Source organism: Mesoplodon bidens (genome assembly GCF_964165515.1).
Source record: "Mesoplodon bidens genome assembly, chromosome: 13".
Classification (NCBI taxonomy): domain Eukaryota; kingdom Metazoa; phylum Chordata; class Mammalia; order Artiodactyla; family Ziphiidae; genus Mesoplodon; species Mesoplodon bidens.
Window position 1 is genome coordinate 17,465,032 of NC_138169.1, and position 12,183 is coordinate 17,477,214.

The 12,183-nt window shown below is 53.8% G+C and overlaps 1 protein-coding gene across 4 annotated transcripts in view; it reads left to right on the plus strand.

Annotated features, from left to right (window-relative positions):
- Window positions 1-575: 575 nt before the first annotated feature.
- ACADS (acyl-CoA dehydrogenase short chain) overlaps window positions 576-12,183 on the plus strand; it is a 32,532-nt gene continuing 20,924 nt past the window's right edge. For 2 of the 4 annotated variants that reach the window (XM_081252292.1, XM_081252293.1), the window contains exons 1-10: window positions 576-718; window positions 1,779-1,942; window positions 8,684-8,833; window positions 9,074-9,185; window positions 9,611-9,762; window positions 10,037-10,207; window positions 10,278-10,415; window positions 10,582-10,677; window positions 10,887-10,943; window positions 11,079-11,238. In XM_081252292.1, coding sequence (XP_081108418.1) covers window positions 673-718; window positions 1,779-1,942; window positions 8,684-8,833; window positions 9,074-9,185; window positions 9,611-9,762; window positions 10,037-10,207; window positions 10,278-10,415; window positions 10,582-10,677; window positions 10,887-10,943; window positions 11,079-11,231 — 1,239 coding nt within the window. In that variant the 5' untranslated portion in view covers window positions 576-672 and the 3' untranslated portion in view covers window positions 11,232-11,238. Of the gene's footprint in view, window positions 719-1,778; window positions 1,943-8,683; window positions 8,834-9,073; window positions 9,186-9,610; window positions 9,763-10,036; window positions 10,208-10,277; window positions 10,416-10,581; window positions 10,678-10,886; window positions 10,944-11,078; window positions 11,853-12,183 lie in introns of those variants that run through there. The other 2 variants (XM_081252291.1, XM_081252294.1) reach the window with 2 other exon arrangements.

Consider the following 12,183-nt stretch of genomic DNA (forward strand, 5'->3'; position numbering starts at 1 on the left):
CCACAATGGAACAGGGAAGCAGCAGTGCCACCCCACCTGCACAACCTCCCAGCAACCCAACTCCCCATGTCTACATAATGAGCACCAGCGCAAGACAAGATCCTTGTCCCTCTTGGCGCTCAGACTTACAGGGGACTTGATAAGATTTCAGATGCTACGTGCCAGGAATAAATAAAACAACGGGATGGAGAGTGAGTTGGGGGAAACACTGGCCTCCTGCGGTCAGGGCAGGCCTCAGCGAGTGATGAAGGGAAGGAGAGTTCCAGCTGAGGGAACGGTGCCTGCAAAGGTTTGGAGGCAGGAACCAGCTACAAGTATTAGAGAAAAGCTGCCCTGCAAGGGCACGGTGGGCGTGGGGCCGGGGAGGGAGGCGGGGGAAGGCCAGATAGGGCTTTTTAGGCCACGGAATTGGATTTTAGGAGAGATGGGCCCCCACCCCACCCCCCGCGAAGAGCTTTAAGATCGGCCTGGAACCGACTTCGGAGACTTCCCGAAACACCGGACAGTTTGATTTATCTCCTGGGAGGGAGGCGGGGCTCGGGAGGACCCGAGGCAGGCCCCGCCCCCGGAGCGCGAGCGCGCGCCGGCCCCGCCCCCCGCAGCCCGGAACCCGCGCTGGCGGCCCGAGGTCTCCGGGAAGAAACCCAGTGCAGTCACAGGTCTCCGTCCTCCATGGCCGCCGCGCTATTCGCCCGGGCCTGCGGCCCCGTCCGCGGAGGTGAGTGCGCTCCGGCCTGGGGCGGGCCGGGCGGGCGTGGGTCCCGGAGGCCGATTCTCGCCTGACGCAGGCGGGCTGGCGGTGCCCCTCCGGCAAGGCGCGGCCTTTGCCCCAGTTGGGCTGCTCCTTGCGCCTGCGTGGCCCCGGCAGCTGCTCTGACCCAGCCCAGTTTTCACCGCTGCACCCACATTCCCCTCCGTTCATTGCACCTTCAGCGGAGGTTCAGGGTGCGCCATTCCTCGGCAGCCAGCCCTGGGATTGAACCCACACTCTGCTTGTGTGACCTTCGGCCCCTGTCAGCCTCAGCTGGCTCTTGTGTAAAATGACCACAGTAATACTGTTGTTCTCATAGAGTTGTTATAAGGATTAAATCACAGGTGCCTGGCATATTACAGGTGCTCAGTATTAGCGCTTGTGGCTGATTGCATACAGTACCTTTCCCATCTTCTCATTTCTCTCCAGCTGTAGCAGCAGTGACACCTGTAGCCAGGGCTTCCTTTGCCTGGTCAAGACCCACTCACCCTGAATAATAATAAAGGGGACCCTCTTTGAGAGCTGTCTCTGCCAGGCCCCGTGCTAAGTACTACAGTCAGTATCTCATCCTCCCAGCCCAGGAGCTGAGTACTGCTGTCCTCCACATTTAGAGAAACCTGTGAAGTTAGGATCCTCGCCTGAGGTCACAGAGCTGTGCTCTTACTGTTATTGGTGTTATACTGGTGATTGAGTGGGATCGTTGTACAAAGTGTTTAGCAAGCATAGTAAACATTCAGTGCTATTCCCAACAGCAGCGCTATCAACATTTTGGGCCTATAATTTTTTGTCATGGTATCTGTCCTGTACAATGTTTAGCAGTTTTCCTGGCCTATACCCACTCCATACCACCCTTCGGTTGAGACAACCAAAAACGTCTCCAGACATTGCCAGATGTCCCTTGGGGGACAAAATCATCCGTGGTGGAGAACCACTCAGTTAGTGGATCACTATTATTATTATTATTATTACTACTACTACGCAAGACCTCTTACATTCCCCTTCCACTGACTACTCTTCTCACTGGCAGCTCTCCGGCCTCGGGACTGGCGTTGCTTACATACCATCTACCAGTCTGTGGAACTGCCTGAGACACACCAGATGCTTCGTCAGACGTGCCGGGACTTTGCTGAGAAGGAGCTCTTTCCCATCGCGGCCCAGGTGGACAAGGAACATCGCTTCCCGGCGGCTCAGGTGAGAGTTTAAGAGTACGGGTACCATCAGCTCCAGGATGATTGGTGACAGTGACATCCAGATGCACTGAGACTGCAATCAAGGAACCCTAAGTGGGGGGTGGGGGTGGGGGGGTGGTCCTGGGACCCAGAAAATGCCCTGGAGGTTTCCCTTGTCCAGAATGAGGCCTATAGCCAGGATGTAACTTCTGGAATAACAGTGGTAATGGTGGCTGGTTGATATGCTTACTACGTACTGGGCGTTGTGTTGATAGTAACAGTTAACGCTTAGAAACTGCTGCCCACGTGCTCGGCATTGTCCTAAGTTCCGATGGGTTAGCTCATCTGTTTCTTTTCTTTTTTATTTATTTTTTGGCCGCACCACGTGGCATGTGGGATCTTAGCTCACCGACCAGGGAGAGAACCTGGCCCCCCCTGCAGTGGAAGCTCGGATTCTTTTTTTTTTTTAAATAAATTTATTTATTTATTTATTTATTTATGCCGTGTTGGGTCTTCGTTTCTGTGCGAGGGCTTTCTCTAGTTGCGGCGAGCGGGGGCCACTCTTCATCGCGGTGCGCAGGCCTCTCACCGTCGCAGCCTCTCTTGTTGCGGAGCACAGGCTCCAGACGCGCAGGCTCAGTAGCTGTGGCGCACGGGCTTAGTTGCTCCGCGGCATGTGGGATCTTCCCAGACCAGGGCTCGAACCCGTGTCCCCTGCATTGGCAGGCAGATTCTCAACCACTGCGCCACCAGGGAAGCCCGAAGCTCGGATTCTTAACCGCTGGACCTCCAGAGAAGTCCCTAGCTTATCTGTTTCTTAAAACTGTCCTGTGAGATGAAGGTGCCATTATTACATACCCCTTCTGTACAGTTGATGAAACTCAGATTGATGAGAGGATTAAATAATGTGCCCAAGGTCATGGAGCTAATGAGTTACAGAGCTAAAGTTTGAACCCAAGTCTGTCTTCTGCCAGCTGCTGAGATCCCAGTCAGTCCCCTCCTTCCCGTGCCGTTGTATCACTCCATCTGTAATGACAAGTTTGAGATGTTCATGCTGTCTCCATCCCCTGGCTTGGCAAGATGGCTGGCACATAGTATACTCAATAGGTGTTTGTTGAGTACATAACTTGTGAAAGAGCCAATCTGTCTGGCCTCTTCTCCACGCCTGTTTTCCAGTCTGAGGAATTCAGGAGTTGTGATCACCATTAACATGCCTCATAGGCTCTGGGGCCACTTTTCCAGCTTAGTGAATGTTGTGTGTTCACAATGTATCGGGCACTGTGCCTGGACTGTGGGAATACCCAAGGAGCTCAAAGTGGGGTAGGCAAGCGGCATTCTGAGCACCAAAATTAGTTGGGCAACGTTTAGGTGTTAAGCATTGAAATCATGTCATCTCATTTAGTCCCGAGGGCATCCCCAGCTGCACGTCTAATCTCCATTTGGCTTCCTGGAATGCTTGCAAGGATTGTGGGAGATCACATATGTCAAGTTCATGGTGCCTGGTACTTGAAAACCAGAAGCTATTAATACTATTATTATTATTATTATTATTTTTTTTTGCAGTACGCGGGCCTCTCACTGTTGTGGCCTCTCCCGTTGCGGAGCACAGGCTCCGGACGCGCAGGCTCAGCGGCCATGGCTCACGGGCCCAGCCGCTCCGCGGCATGTGGGATCCTCCCAGACCGGGGCACGAACCCGTGTACCCCATCGGCAGGCGGACTCTCAACCACTGCGCCACCAGGGAAGCCCTATTATTTTTATTACAGTTGAGAAAATTGAGGCACAGAGAGGTGAAGTGATTTTCCAAGGCATACTGTCTATGGACCAGTAGACCTGGTGTGATTGGCTCCAAAACCCTGCTCCATCCACTAGCCACGTGCTTGTCCCAGAGGCCCAACTGGGAAGCCCTGTTCTAATCGGGAATATTATCGTCAAGGGCCTAAACTACCCCGTATCCTCCATACCGCCACACTCTGGAGCTGCCCTCAGAGCAGTTGTCCAAGACATGGCTGTATATTGGGGCTTTTCTGGCCAAATGACAGACCACTTGATTTATTTTTCCTATATTCCCTCAAATTATAATACTTATATTACAGACATAGACTTGCTTTGTGCAAGAAAGCTGGCAGTAGAAACAGGCTATCTACCAACCAACTCTTCACTAGTCCTCTTGCTTTGTAGGGCGGGAAAGTTTGCAAATTAATCCTGCCACTAAATAGTGGCAGAAATGGATGTGGAAGGAAGAGAGCAAAAGAATTAGCCTCCTTCCTTCTGGCACATTCTGGCACCCGGAGGCTGCTCAGTCCAGACTTGCTGAATGCATGACCTAGCTCAGAGTAGTGATAGCATTTATTTGGTTTTATCTTGGACAGGTGTTTTCATATCTGTAATCTGGTTAGGTGATCAGGAGCCCTGCTATTATTTCCTTTGTCTAGTGGATGTAGGAGCAGTTGTAGGAATTGCCTGAGGTCGTAGACCTCGGGGGAGAAATAGATCTTCTGATCTTGCCTTGTTTTGGTGGCTGATGGGATGCAGAGGTTGCTCAATGTTTCCCTTCGCTAAGGATTGAGGCCGGTTGGCTTTGTGCTTTTATCATTCTCTGTCAGAGCTCCCCCCATTACAGAAGGGAATCCAGGGCTTAAACAGGCAGAAGGATCAAAGCAGTAGACACAGGGATAATAGGGCAGTTTGCAAAAATAAAAATAATACCACTAGTGTTTTATTTTTATTTTTTTAAACATCTTTATTGGAGTATAATTGCTTTACAATGGTGTGTTAGTTTCTGCTTTATAACAAAGTGAATCAGCTATACACATACATATATCCCCATATCTCCTCCCTCTTGCGTCTCCCTCCCTCCCACCCTCCCTATCCCACCCCTCTAGGTGGTCACAAAGCACCGAGCTGATCTCCCTGTGCTGTGTGTCCACTAGTGTTTTAAAATGATGATAGTAATAATAACAGGAGTAACTATCATTTGGGGGTTACTGTATTCCAGGTACTTATCCATTAAATCTTCAACAAAACACCCTGAGGCAGTTACTTCATTGATCTCCAGTCTTCAGATGAGGAAACTGAAGCCAGGGGTTACATTTCTTGGTCAGCAGTCACACAGCTGGGATTGGAGGAGCCAGATGTAGACTCTGAGCTTCCCCCACCCCCAATCCCACCGGCCTACAGGAGATGCTTAGTTAGTGATTGCTTTCTTTCTTTTTTTTTCCTTCTTTTTTTAAAATTTATTTATTTACTTTGGCTGCACCAGGTCTTAGTTGTGGCATTCGGGAACTTTTAGTTGCGGCATGCGTGCGGATCTAGTTCCCTGACCAGGGATCCACCTGGGCCCCCTGCATTGGGAGTGCGGAGTCTTACCCACTGGACCACCAGGGAAGTCCCTAGTTAGTGATTGCTAATATTTTTTTCCTGAAGAATTTTTTTCTCCCAAGAAAAGTGGGTTTACTGGGGAAGAGTCAAGGGGAGAAGAGTTGAGAGGTGGGCAGGCCACGAAGGAGGTGGAAAGCTAGTGCCAGTTTCTGCTCACTTGGCTTGTTTTGTAACCTAAGCGGAACTTTACTCTTTCTATGTCCAAACCTAACCCCTGCCCCCGAGGAAGAAAAAAAAAAAAAGAAACAGTTATGAGTTTATAATGCTATTATGTTATAAAGGGAAATAGGGGGCTTCCTTGGTGGCGCAGTGGTTGAGAGTCCGCCTGCCGATGCAGGGGACACGGGTTCGTGCCCTGGTCCGGGAAGATCCCACATGCCGCGGAGCGGCTGGGCCCGTGAGCCATGGCCTCTGAGCCTGCGCGTCCGGAGCCTGTGCTCCGCAACGGGAGAGGCCACAAAAGTGACAGGCCCGCGTACCGCCAAAAAAAAAAAAAAAAAAAAAAAACTACAATGAGGTACCACCTCACACCGGTCAGAATGGCCATCATTAAGAGGTCTACGAATAATAAATGCTGGAGAGCGTATGGAGAAAAGGGAACCCTCCTACACTGTTGGTGGGAATGTAAATCGGTGAAGTCACTATGGAGAACAGTATGGAGGTTCCTTAAAAAACTAAAAATAGAGCTACCATGTGATCCAGCAATCCCACTCCTGGGCATATACCCAGACAAAACTATAATTTGAAAAGATACATGTACCTCTGTGTTCATAGCAGCACTATTTACAATAGCCAAGGCACGGAAACAACCTAAATGTCCATCGACCGATGAACAGATAAAGAAGATGTGGTACATATATACAATGGAATACTACTCAGCCATTAAAAAGAATGAAATAATGCCGTTTGCAGCAACATGGATGGACCTAGAGATTATCATACTAAGCGAAGTAAGTCAGAGGAAGACAAATACCATGTGATATCACTTATATGTGGAATCTAAAATACAACACACATGAAGCTATCTACAAAACAGAAATAGACTTACAGAAGTAGAGAACAACAGACTTGTGGTTGCCAAGGGGAGGGAAGGATTGGGAGTTTGGAATTAGTATATCCAAACTATTATATATAGGATGGATAAACAATAAGGTCCTATTGTATAGCACAGGGAACTATATTCAACATCCTGTGATAAACCATAATGGAAAAGAATATGAAAAAGACTATATAGATGTATAACGGAGTCACTTTGCTGTATAGCAGAAATTAACACAACATTGTAAATCAGCTATACTTCAATAAAATTTTTTAAACAGTGCCATTCACCGATCACTCACCTTGCGCCAGGTACTGGGCTCAGCATTTTATATATATATTGTCTCAGTTAGTCCTTAAAACAGTTCTATGAAGTAAGTACTATTTGGGGAAGGGGGAATCAAACTTTTATAATCACAGAAGTAATACTAATTATAGACAAATGAGAAAATATGGCAGACATTCTTACTGATCTGCTTCATTGAAGTCAGCATGGTCTAAGAACACAGTTACAGGAATCAAATGATATAAAATGATTTTCTTTTTATGTATTTATTTATTTATATTTTATTTTTGGCTGCGTTGTGTCCTCATTGCTGCACGCAGGCTTCTCTCTAGTTGCGGCGAGCGGGGGCTACTCTTCGTTGAGGTGCGCAGGCTTCTCATTGCGGTGGCTTCTCTTGTTGTGGAGCACGGCTCTAGGCGTGTGGGCTTCAGTAGTTGCAGCACGTGGGCTCAGTAGTTGTGGCTCGTGGGCTCCAGAGCACAGGCTCAGTAGTTGTGGTGCACGGGCTTAGTTGCTCTGTGGCATGTGGGATCTTCCTGGACCAGGGATTGAACCCGTGTCCCCTGCATTGGCAGGCGGATTCTTTTTTTTTCTTTTTTATAAATTAATTTATTTATTTATTTTTGGCTATGTTGGGTCTTCGTTGCTGCGCGCAGGCTTTCTCTGATTGCGGCGAGCAGGAGCTACTCTTTGTTGTGGTTCGCGGGCTTCTCATTGCGGTGGCTTCTCTTGTTGTGGAGCACAGGCTCTAGGCACATGGACTTCAGTAGTTGCAGCACGTGGGCTCAGTAGTTGTGGCTCGTGGGCTCTAGAGCGCAGGCTCAGGAGTTGTGGCACACTGGGCTTAGTTGCTCCGCAGCATGTGAGATCTTCCTGGACCAGGGCTCGAACCCATGTCCCCTGCATTGGCAGGCGGATTCTTAACCACTGCACCACAGGGAAGTCCTAAAATGATTTTCTAATGAAAAGCAACGGTCCCTCTTCTACCCCAGCCTGCTGCATAGAGGCCATTGGTTTTAGTTGTTTCTTCTCAAAGCTACGCAGGTTCTGTTGTGGTCCCTGTTTCCCAGGTGGGGAGCAGGCTGACAGAGGGTAAGGAATCTGTCCTAGGAACCTGCTGAAGGGTCTGAGCTGGTTGAGGTCCTGGAGTCAGTGCTGGGTTTCAGTCCCAGCCCCACCACTTACAAGCTCTGCCCCGAACTGGTTGCTTCATCTCCCTGAGCTCCGGTTTCCTCACCTGTGACATGAGGTTGACTCAGCATTGTCCTCACAGAGCTTCGGTGAGACTCAAATTGAAGAGTACACATAAAGCATTTTTCAGCGTTGGGCATTGATAATTAACGATGACCACCACTGGTATTCCAGGTCAAAAATTCCAAGCTTCTTCCCCTTTATTCATTCTTTCACTGGCATTGGAATATAGCAGTGGACAAAACCGCACTGTCTCTGCCCTCGTGGTCACGGAGAAAGACCTTAATCAGAACAAGCACGTGAATAGGTGTGAAATTACAGCTGCACAAGCACCACTAAGGAGAGGCACAGATGCTGCAGGAGAGTGTGATTAAAGGATTGGACTCAGTGAGGTCAGAGATGGCCATGCAGCAGAAGTGATGCTTGAGCTGAGCCCCAAGGACGGGAGGAGATAATAACTAGTTGATAAAGGGCATCACTGACAGGACACAGCATGTGCAAAGGCCCTGTGCTGGGGAGGGGAGGTATGGTGCGTGTAAGGGACTGAAAGACGGTCTGTGTGGCACCGTGCTGCCCTGCTCCACTCCCTACCTCAGAGGCCCCCAAAGCCTTCCTGTGCCTTCTGCCTGCTCACTGGTTGTGTCTGTAGACACAGGGTAGAGTTGGGGAAGAACTGGGGGACAGGACGGCTTGAATGAATGGTGCTGTCTTGCAGACTCAGCCTCGGGGGTCCCGGGGTAGGTGGATGTGGCCACATGACCTGAGTTTCTGCAGGCACTGGCTCAGGGGCAGGAGGGTTGGGGGTGGAGAGGGTGGGCACCGTCCCCCGGCAGCTGCCCTTGCCGTGACATCCTTCCCTGGGGCCAGGTGAAGAAGATGGGTGAGCTGGGGCTCATGGCCATGGATGTGCCCGAGGAGTTTGGCGGTGCCGGCCTGGATTACCTGGCCTACGCCATCGCCATGGAGGAGATCAGCCGGGGCTGCGCCTCCACTGGAGTCATCATGAGCGTCAACAACGTGAGTCTCGCGCCTGGGCCCTGGATACACCGGTGAAGGGGAAGCTCCTGTGGGTGGGCAGGCCCTCTGCCACACAGCCCCGCATCCGGGGCGCAGCCCGGCCTTGGCTCCCTGCCCCTGACCGCCTCTGCACCTGTCCCTTGCGTGGGCCTCTGGAGAGAGGAGGCCTGGGGGTGGGTACGCGGGCGGGCAGGTGTTCTGGGCTGGAAGGCCTCCGACCGCTCTGCACTGTCCCCCCAGTCCCTCTACTTGGGGCCTATCCTGAAGTTTGGCTCCAAGGAGCAGAAGAAGCAGTGGGTCACTCCTTTCACCAGCGGCGAGAAAGTTGGCTGCTTTGCCCTCAGTGAACCAGGTATCACCGTGGGACAGTGGTCTGCCCCTGTCCCCTCCCCTCAGAATCGGGCTGACAGACTCAGGCTGGGGCCGCTGCTGAGCTGGGTCAGCTGCTCGTTGCCTCCTGGGGCAGGAGTGAGGGCCTGAGGTGGAGCTCTGGCTGCTGGGATCGCCACAGAGCCCGGGCTCGCCTCGGCTGAGCTGGGAGGGAGGGACTTGGGCCCTGGGGTCCCTTTGGCTTGAAGACACCCAGCTGTCACATCCCCCCACCCCGAGAGCTGTGGGAGCCGCTGCGGCCCTCGAGCCTTCTCTCAGGAGCCAGACCCTGATCCCTTGGACCCGGGTCTGGCTCACCAGCCAGGGGTGAGGCCGGGTTCCGGGTGAGTTGGTGGCGGTGCCCTCGGAGGGTGGAGGCGGTGGACTCTGAGTCTGCGTGTGGGGCAGGGAACGGCAGCGACGCGGGGGCCGCCGCCACCACTGCCTGGGCAGACGGTGACTCGTGGGTCCTGAGGGGCACCAAAGCCTGGATCACCAACTCCTGGGAGGCCTCGGCCGCTGTGGTCTTCGCCAGCACGGACAGATCCTTGCAGAACAAGGTGGGGACCCCGAAGGGAGGTCAGTGAGATGTTCAGTTTCTAGATCCAAACCTCCTTGGTCCGATGGAGCTGTTCTTGCTCTGGGGCACTTGCCGCTGTCCTTGTCCCTCTCCCTCCCCGGGCAGCGCCTTCCCCGGAGGAGCCGGCAGAGGGCGTCACCGCGAGGTTCTGAGGGAGGTGGAGGGAAGGGACCGGAGCTGGTGGCTGTGGTGGTTTGTGTGAGGGGCGTGGCCTCGAGCTGGTGAAAAAGTCACTGGGCGCGTCTGGCCTCCAGGGCATCAGTGCCTTCCTGGTTCCCATGCCAACGCCTGGGCTCACGCTAGGGAAGAAGGAAGACAAGCTGGGCATCCGGGCCTCATCCACTGCCAACCTCATCTTCGAGGACTGTCGCATTCCCAAGGACAACCTGCTGGGGGAACCGGGGATGGGCTTCAAGATTGCCATGGTGAGCCCAGCCGCGGGGGCGGGGGCCCTGGGCCCCGGCTGGCCGGCCACTGACAGGGCTGTCCTCACAGCAAACCCTGGACATGGGCCGCGTCGGCATCGCCTCCCAGGCCCTGGGCATCGCCCAGGCTGCCCTCGACTGTGCTGTGAACTACGCCGAGAACCGCACGGCCTTCGGGGCGCCCCTCACCAAGCTGCAGGTCATCCAGGTAACGAGGCAGGGTGCCGCGGAGGGAGGGAGTTCTGGCCTTTCCGCTCCGCCTCCCAGATGGCTTTCACCTGCTCCCGAGTCCTCTGCCCTCCTCCCTCCTGTCTTGCAGGGAGAGGGGAGGGAGGGCAGACACCGACTGCTGGGGTGGGACTGGGTTGTTGCAGTTCAAGTTGGCGGACATGGCCCTGGCCCTGGAGAGTGCCCGGCTGCTGACCTGGCGTGCTGCGGTGCTGAAGGATAACAAGAGGCCTTTCATCAAGGTGCCCGTGGGGCTGGGGTCTCCCTGGGCACGGCCCAGAGCTTTCGTGGTGGAGGGACTGAGGGAAACCTCTGGGCGGGGTCCCAGTTCCTTGGGCCCGTGGGTTTATTGCTACAAGGGGTGGCTCCCCCAGGCCCACCCTGCTGAGGGCCATGTGCGGGGTGCTCCGCCCAAGGTCGAGTTTCTGACGCCACCATCCCCTGTGGTTAGGAGGCGGCAATGGCCAAGCTGGCTGCATCGGAGGCCGCAACTGCCATTACCCACCAGGTGAGTGCCCCCGGTGCCTGGGCGAGGGAGGTCCCAAGGGTTGAGTAGCCGGCTGCCCCTCCCCCGGCTGATCCTGTCCTGTTTTTCCCCTCGAGTGGGGGTCTTCTCCTCCTGAGCCCCTGCTTTCCGCCTTAGGCCATGCAGATCCTGGGTGGCATGGGCTACGTGACAGAGATGCCAGCCGAGCGGCACTACCGTGACGCTCGCATCACTGAGATTTATGAAGGCACCAGTGAGATCCAGAGGCTGGTGATCGCCGGGCACCTGCTCAGGAGCTACCGGAGCTGAACCCTCGGTAGGGCCAACAGTGCCCGCCAGGATCCGGGCTGGCCTGAGGACCAGGGGAAAGTGGGCAGGAGCCACGTGGCCTTCCCCCTGACTCCCTGTCAAGGCCTGTGGGGCAGAACGGCAGGGGCCACGCCTCCTCTCGCCAGGGTCCCCAGACCCAGTCTTCTGGGTGGACCTGCCGCCCTCAGCTCTATCCGCCCCAGACTAAGCTGCCTGGGAGAAAGGAAAAGCGGGGCTGTGGTCTGAGGATGCCCGTCCTCCCTCTCCACCACCGACTGTGCCTTATTCTCTTCATCTGGAGGCTGGGCCGTGGGAAGGGAGAAATTACCACTTGAGGACTCCCCAGTTCTCTTCTGTGGGTCCTGGCGCTTAGCGTGAGACCCGGTGTCTACTCTTTCCTCTGAGGTCAGGAGTCTGGAGGAGTGGGGTGCGGTGGGGGCCGCCGGAATGACCAGGCCTCAAAGCAGAAGTGGTGTTCTCTCTGGCCCTGTAGCCTTGGGGCTGGTCATTGTGGAAGCTGCCCTGCGTCCCATTAACCTGTTCTTTGTGAAGTATAAATGAGTGCAGGTGGGTGGTCTGATTCGTGCTGTGGGATGATCACCTGTGGGAACTAAGTAATAAAGCATACCTGTTCCCTGACCCTCATGTCCTTGCTTGGGTGCTGCTGGGGAGGGAAAGATGGTCCTTTAATCTGCTCTCTTGCAAACCCCCCACTCTGTGTGAGTGAGAGAGAGAGAGAGAGAGGGAGGGAGGGAGAGAGAGAGAGAGGGACAGGGAGGGGGGGGAGAGAGACAGAGACAGAGTGTGTGTGTGTGTGTGAGAGAGAGAGAGAGAGAGAGAGAGAGAGAGAGAGAGAGGGAGAGAGAGAGAGAGAGGGAGATTGAGATTATGTGAAGCCAGCTGCAGCGGGAGGGTCCATTTCCACCCTGGGAGAGCTCCAGCACGAAGCAGG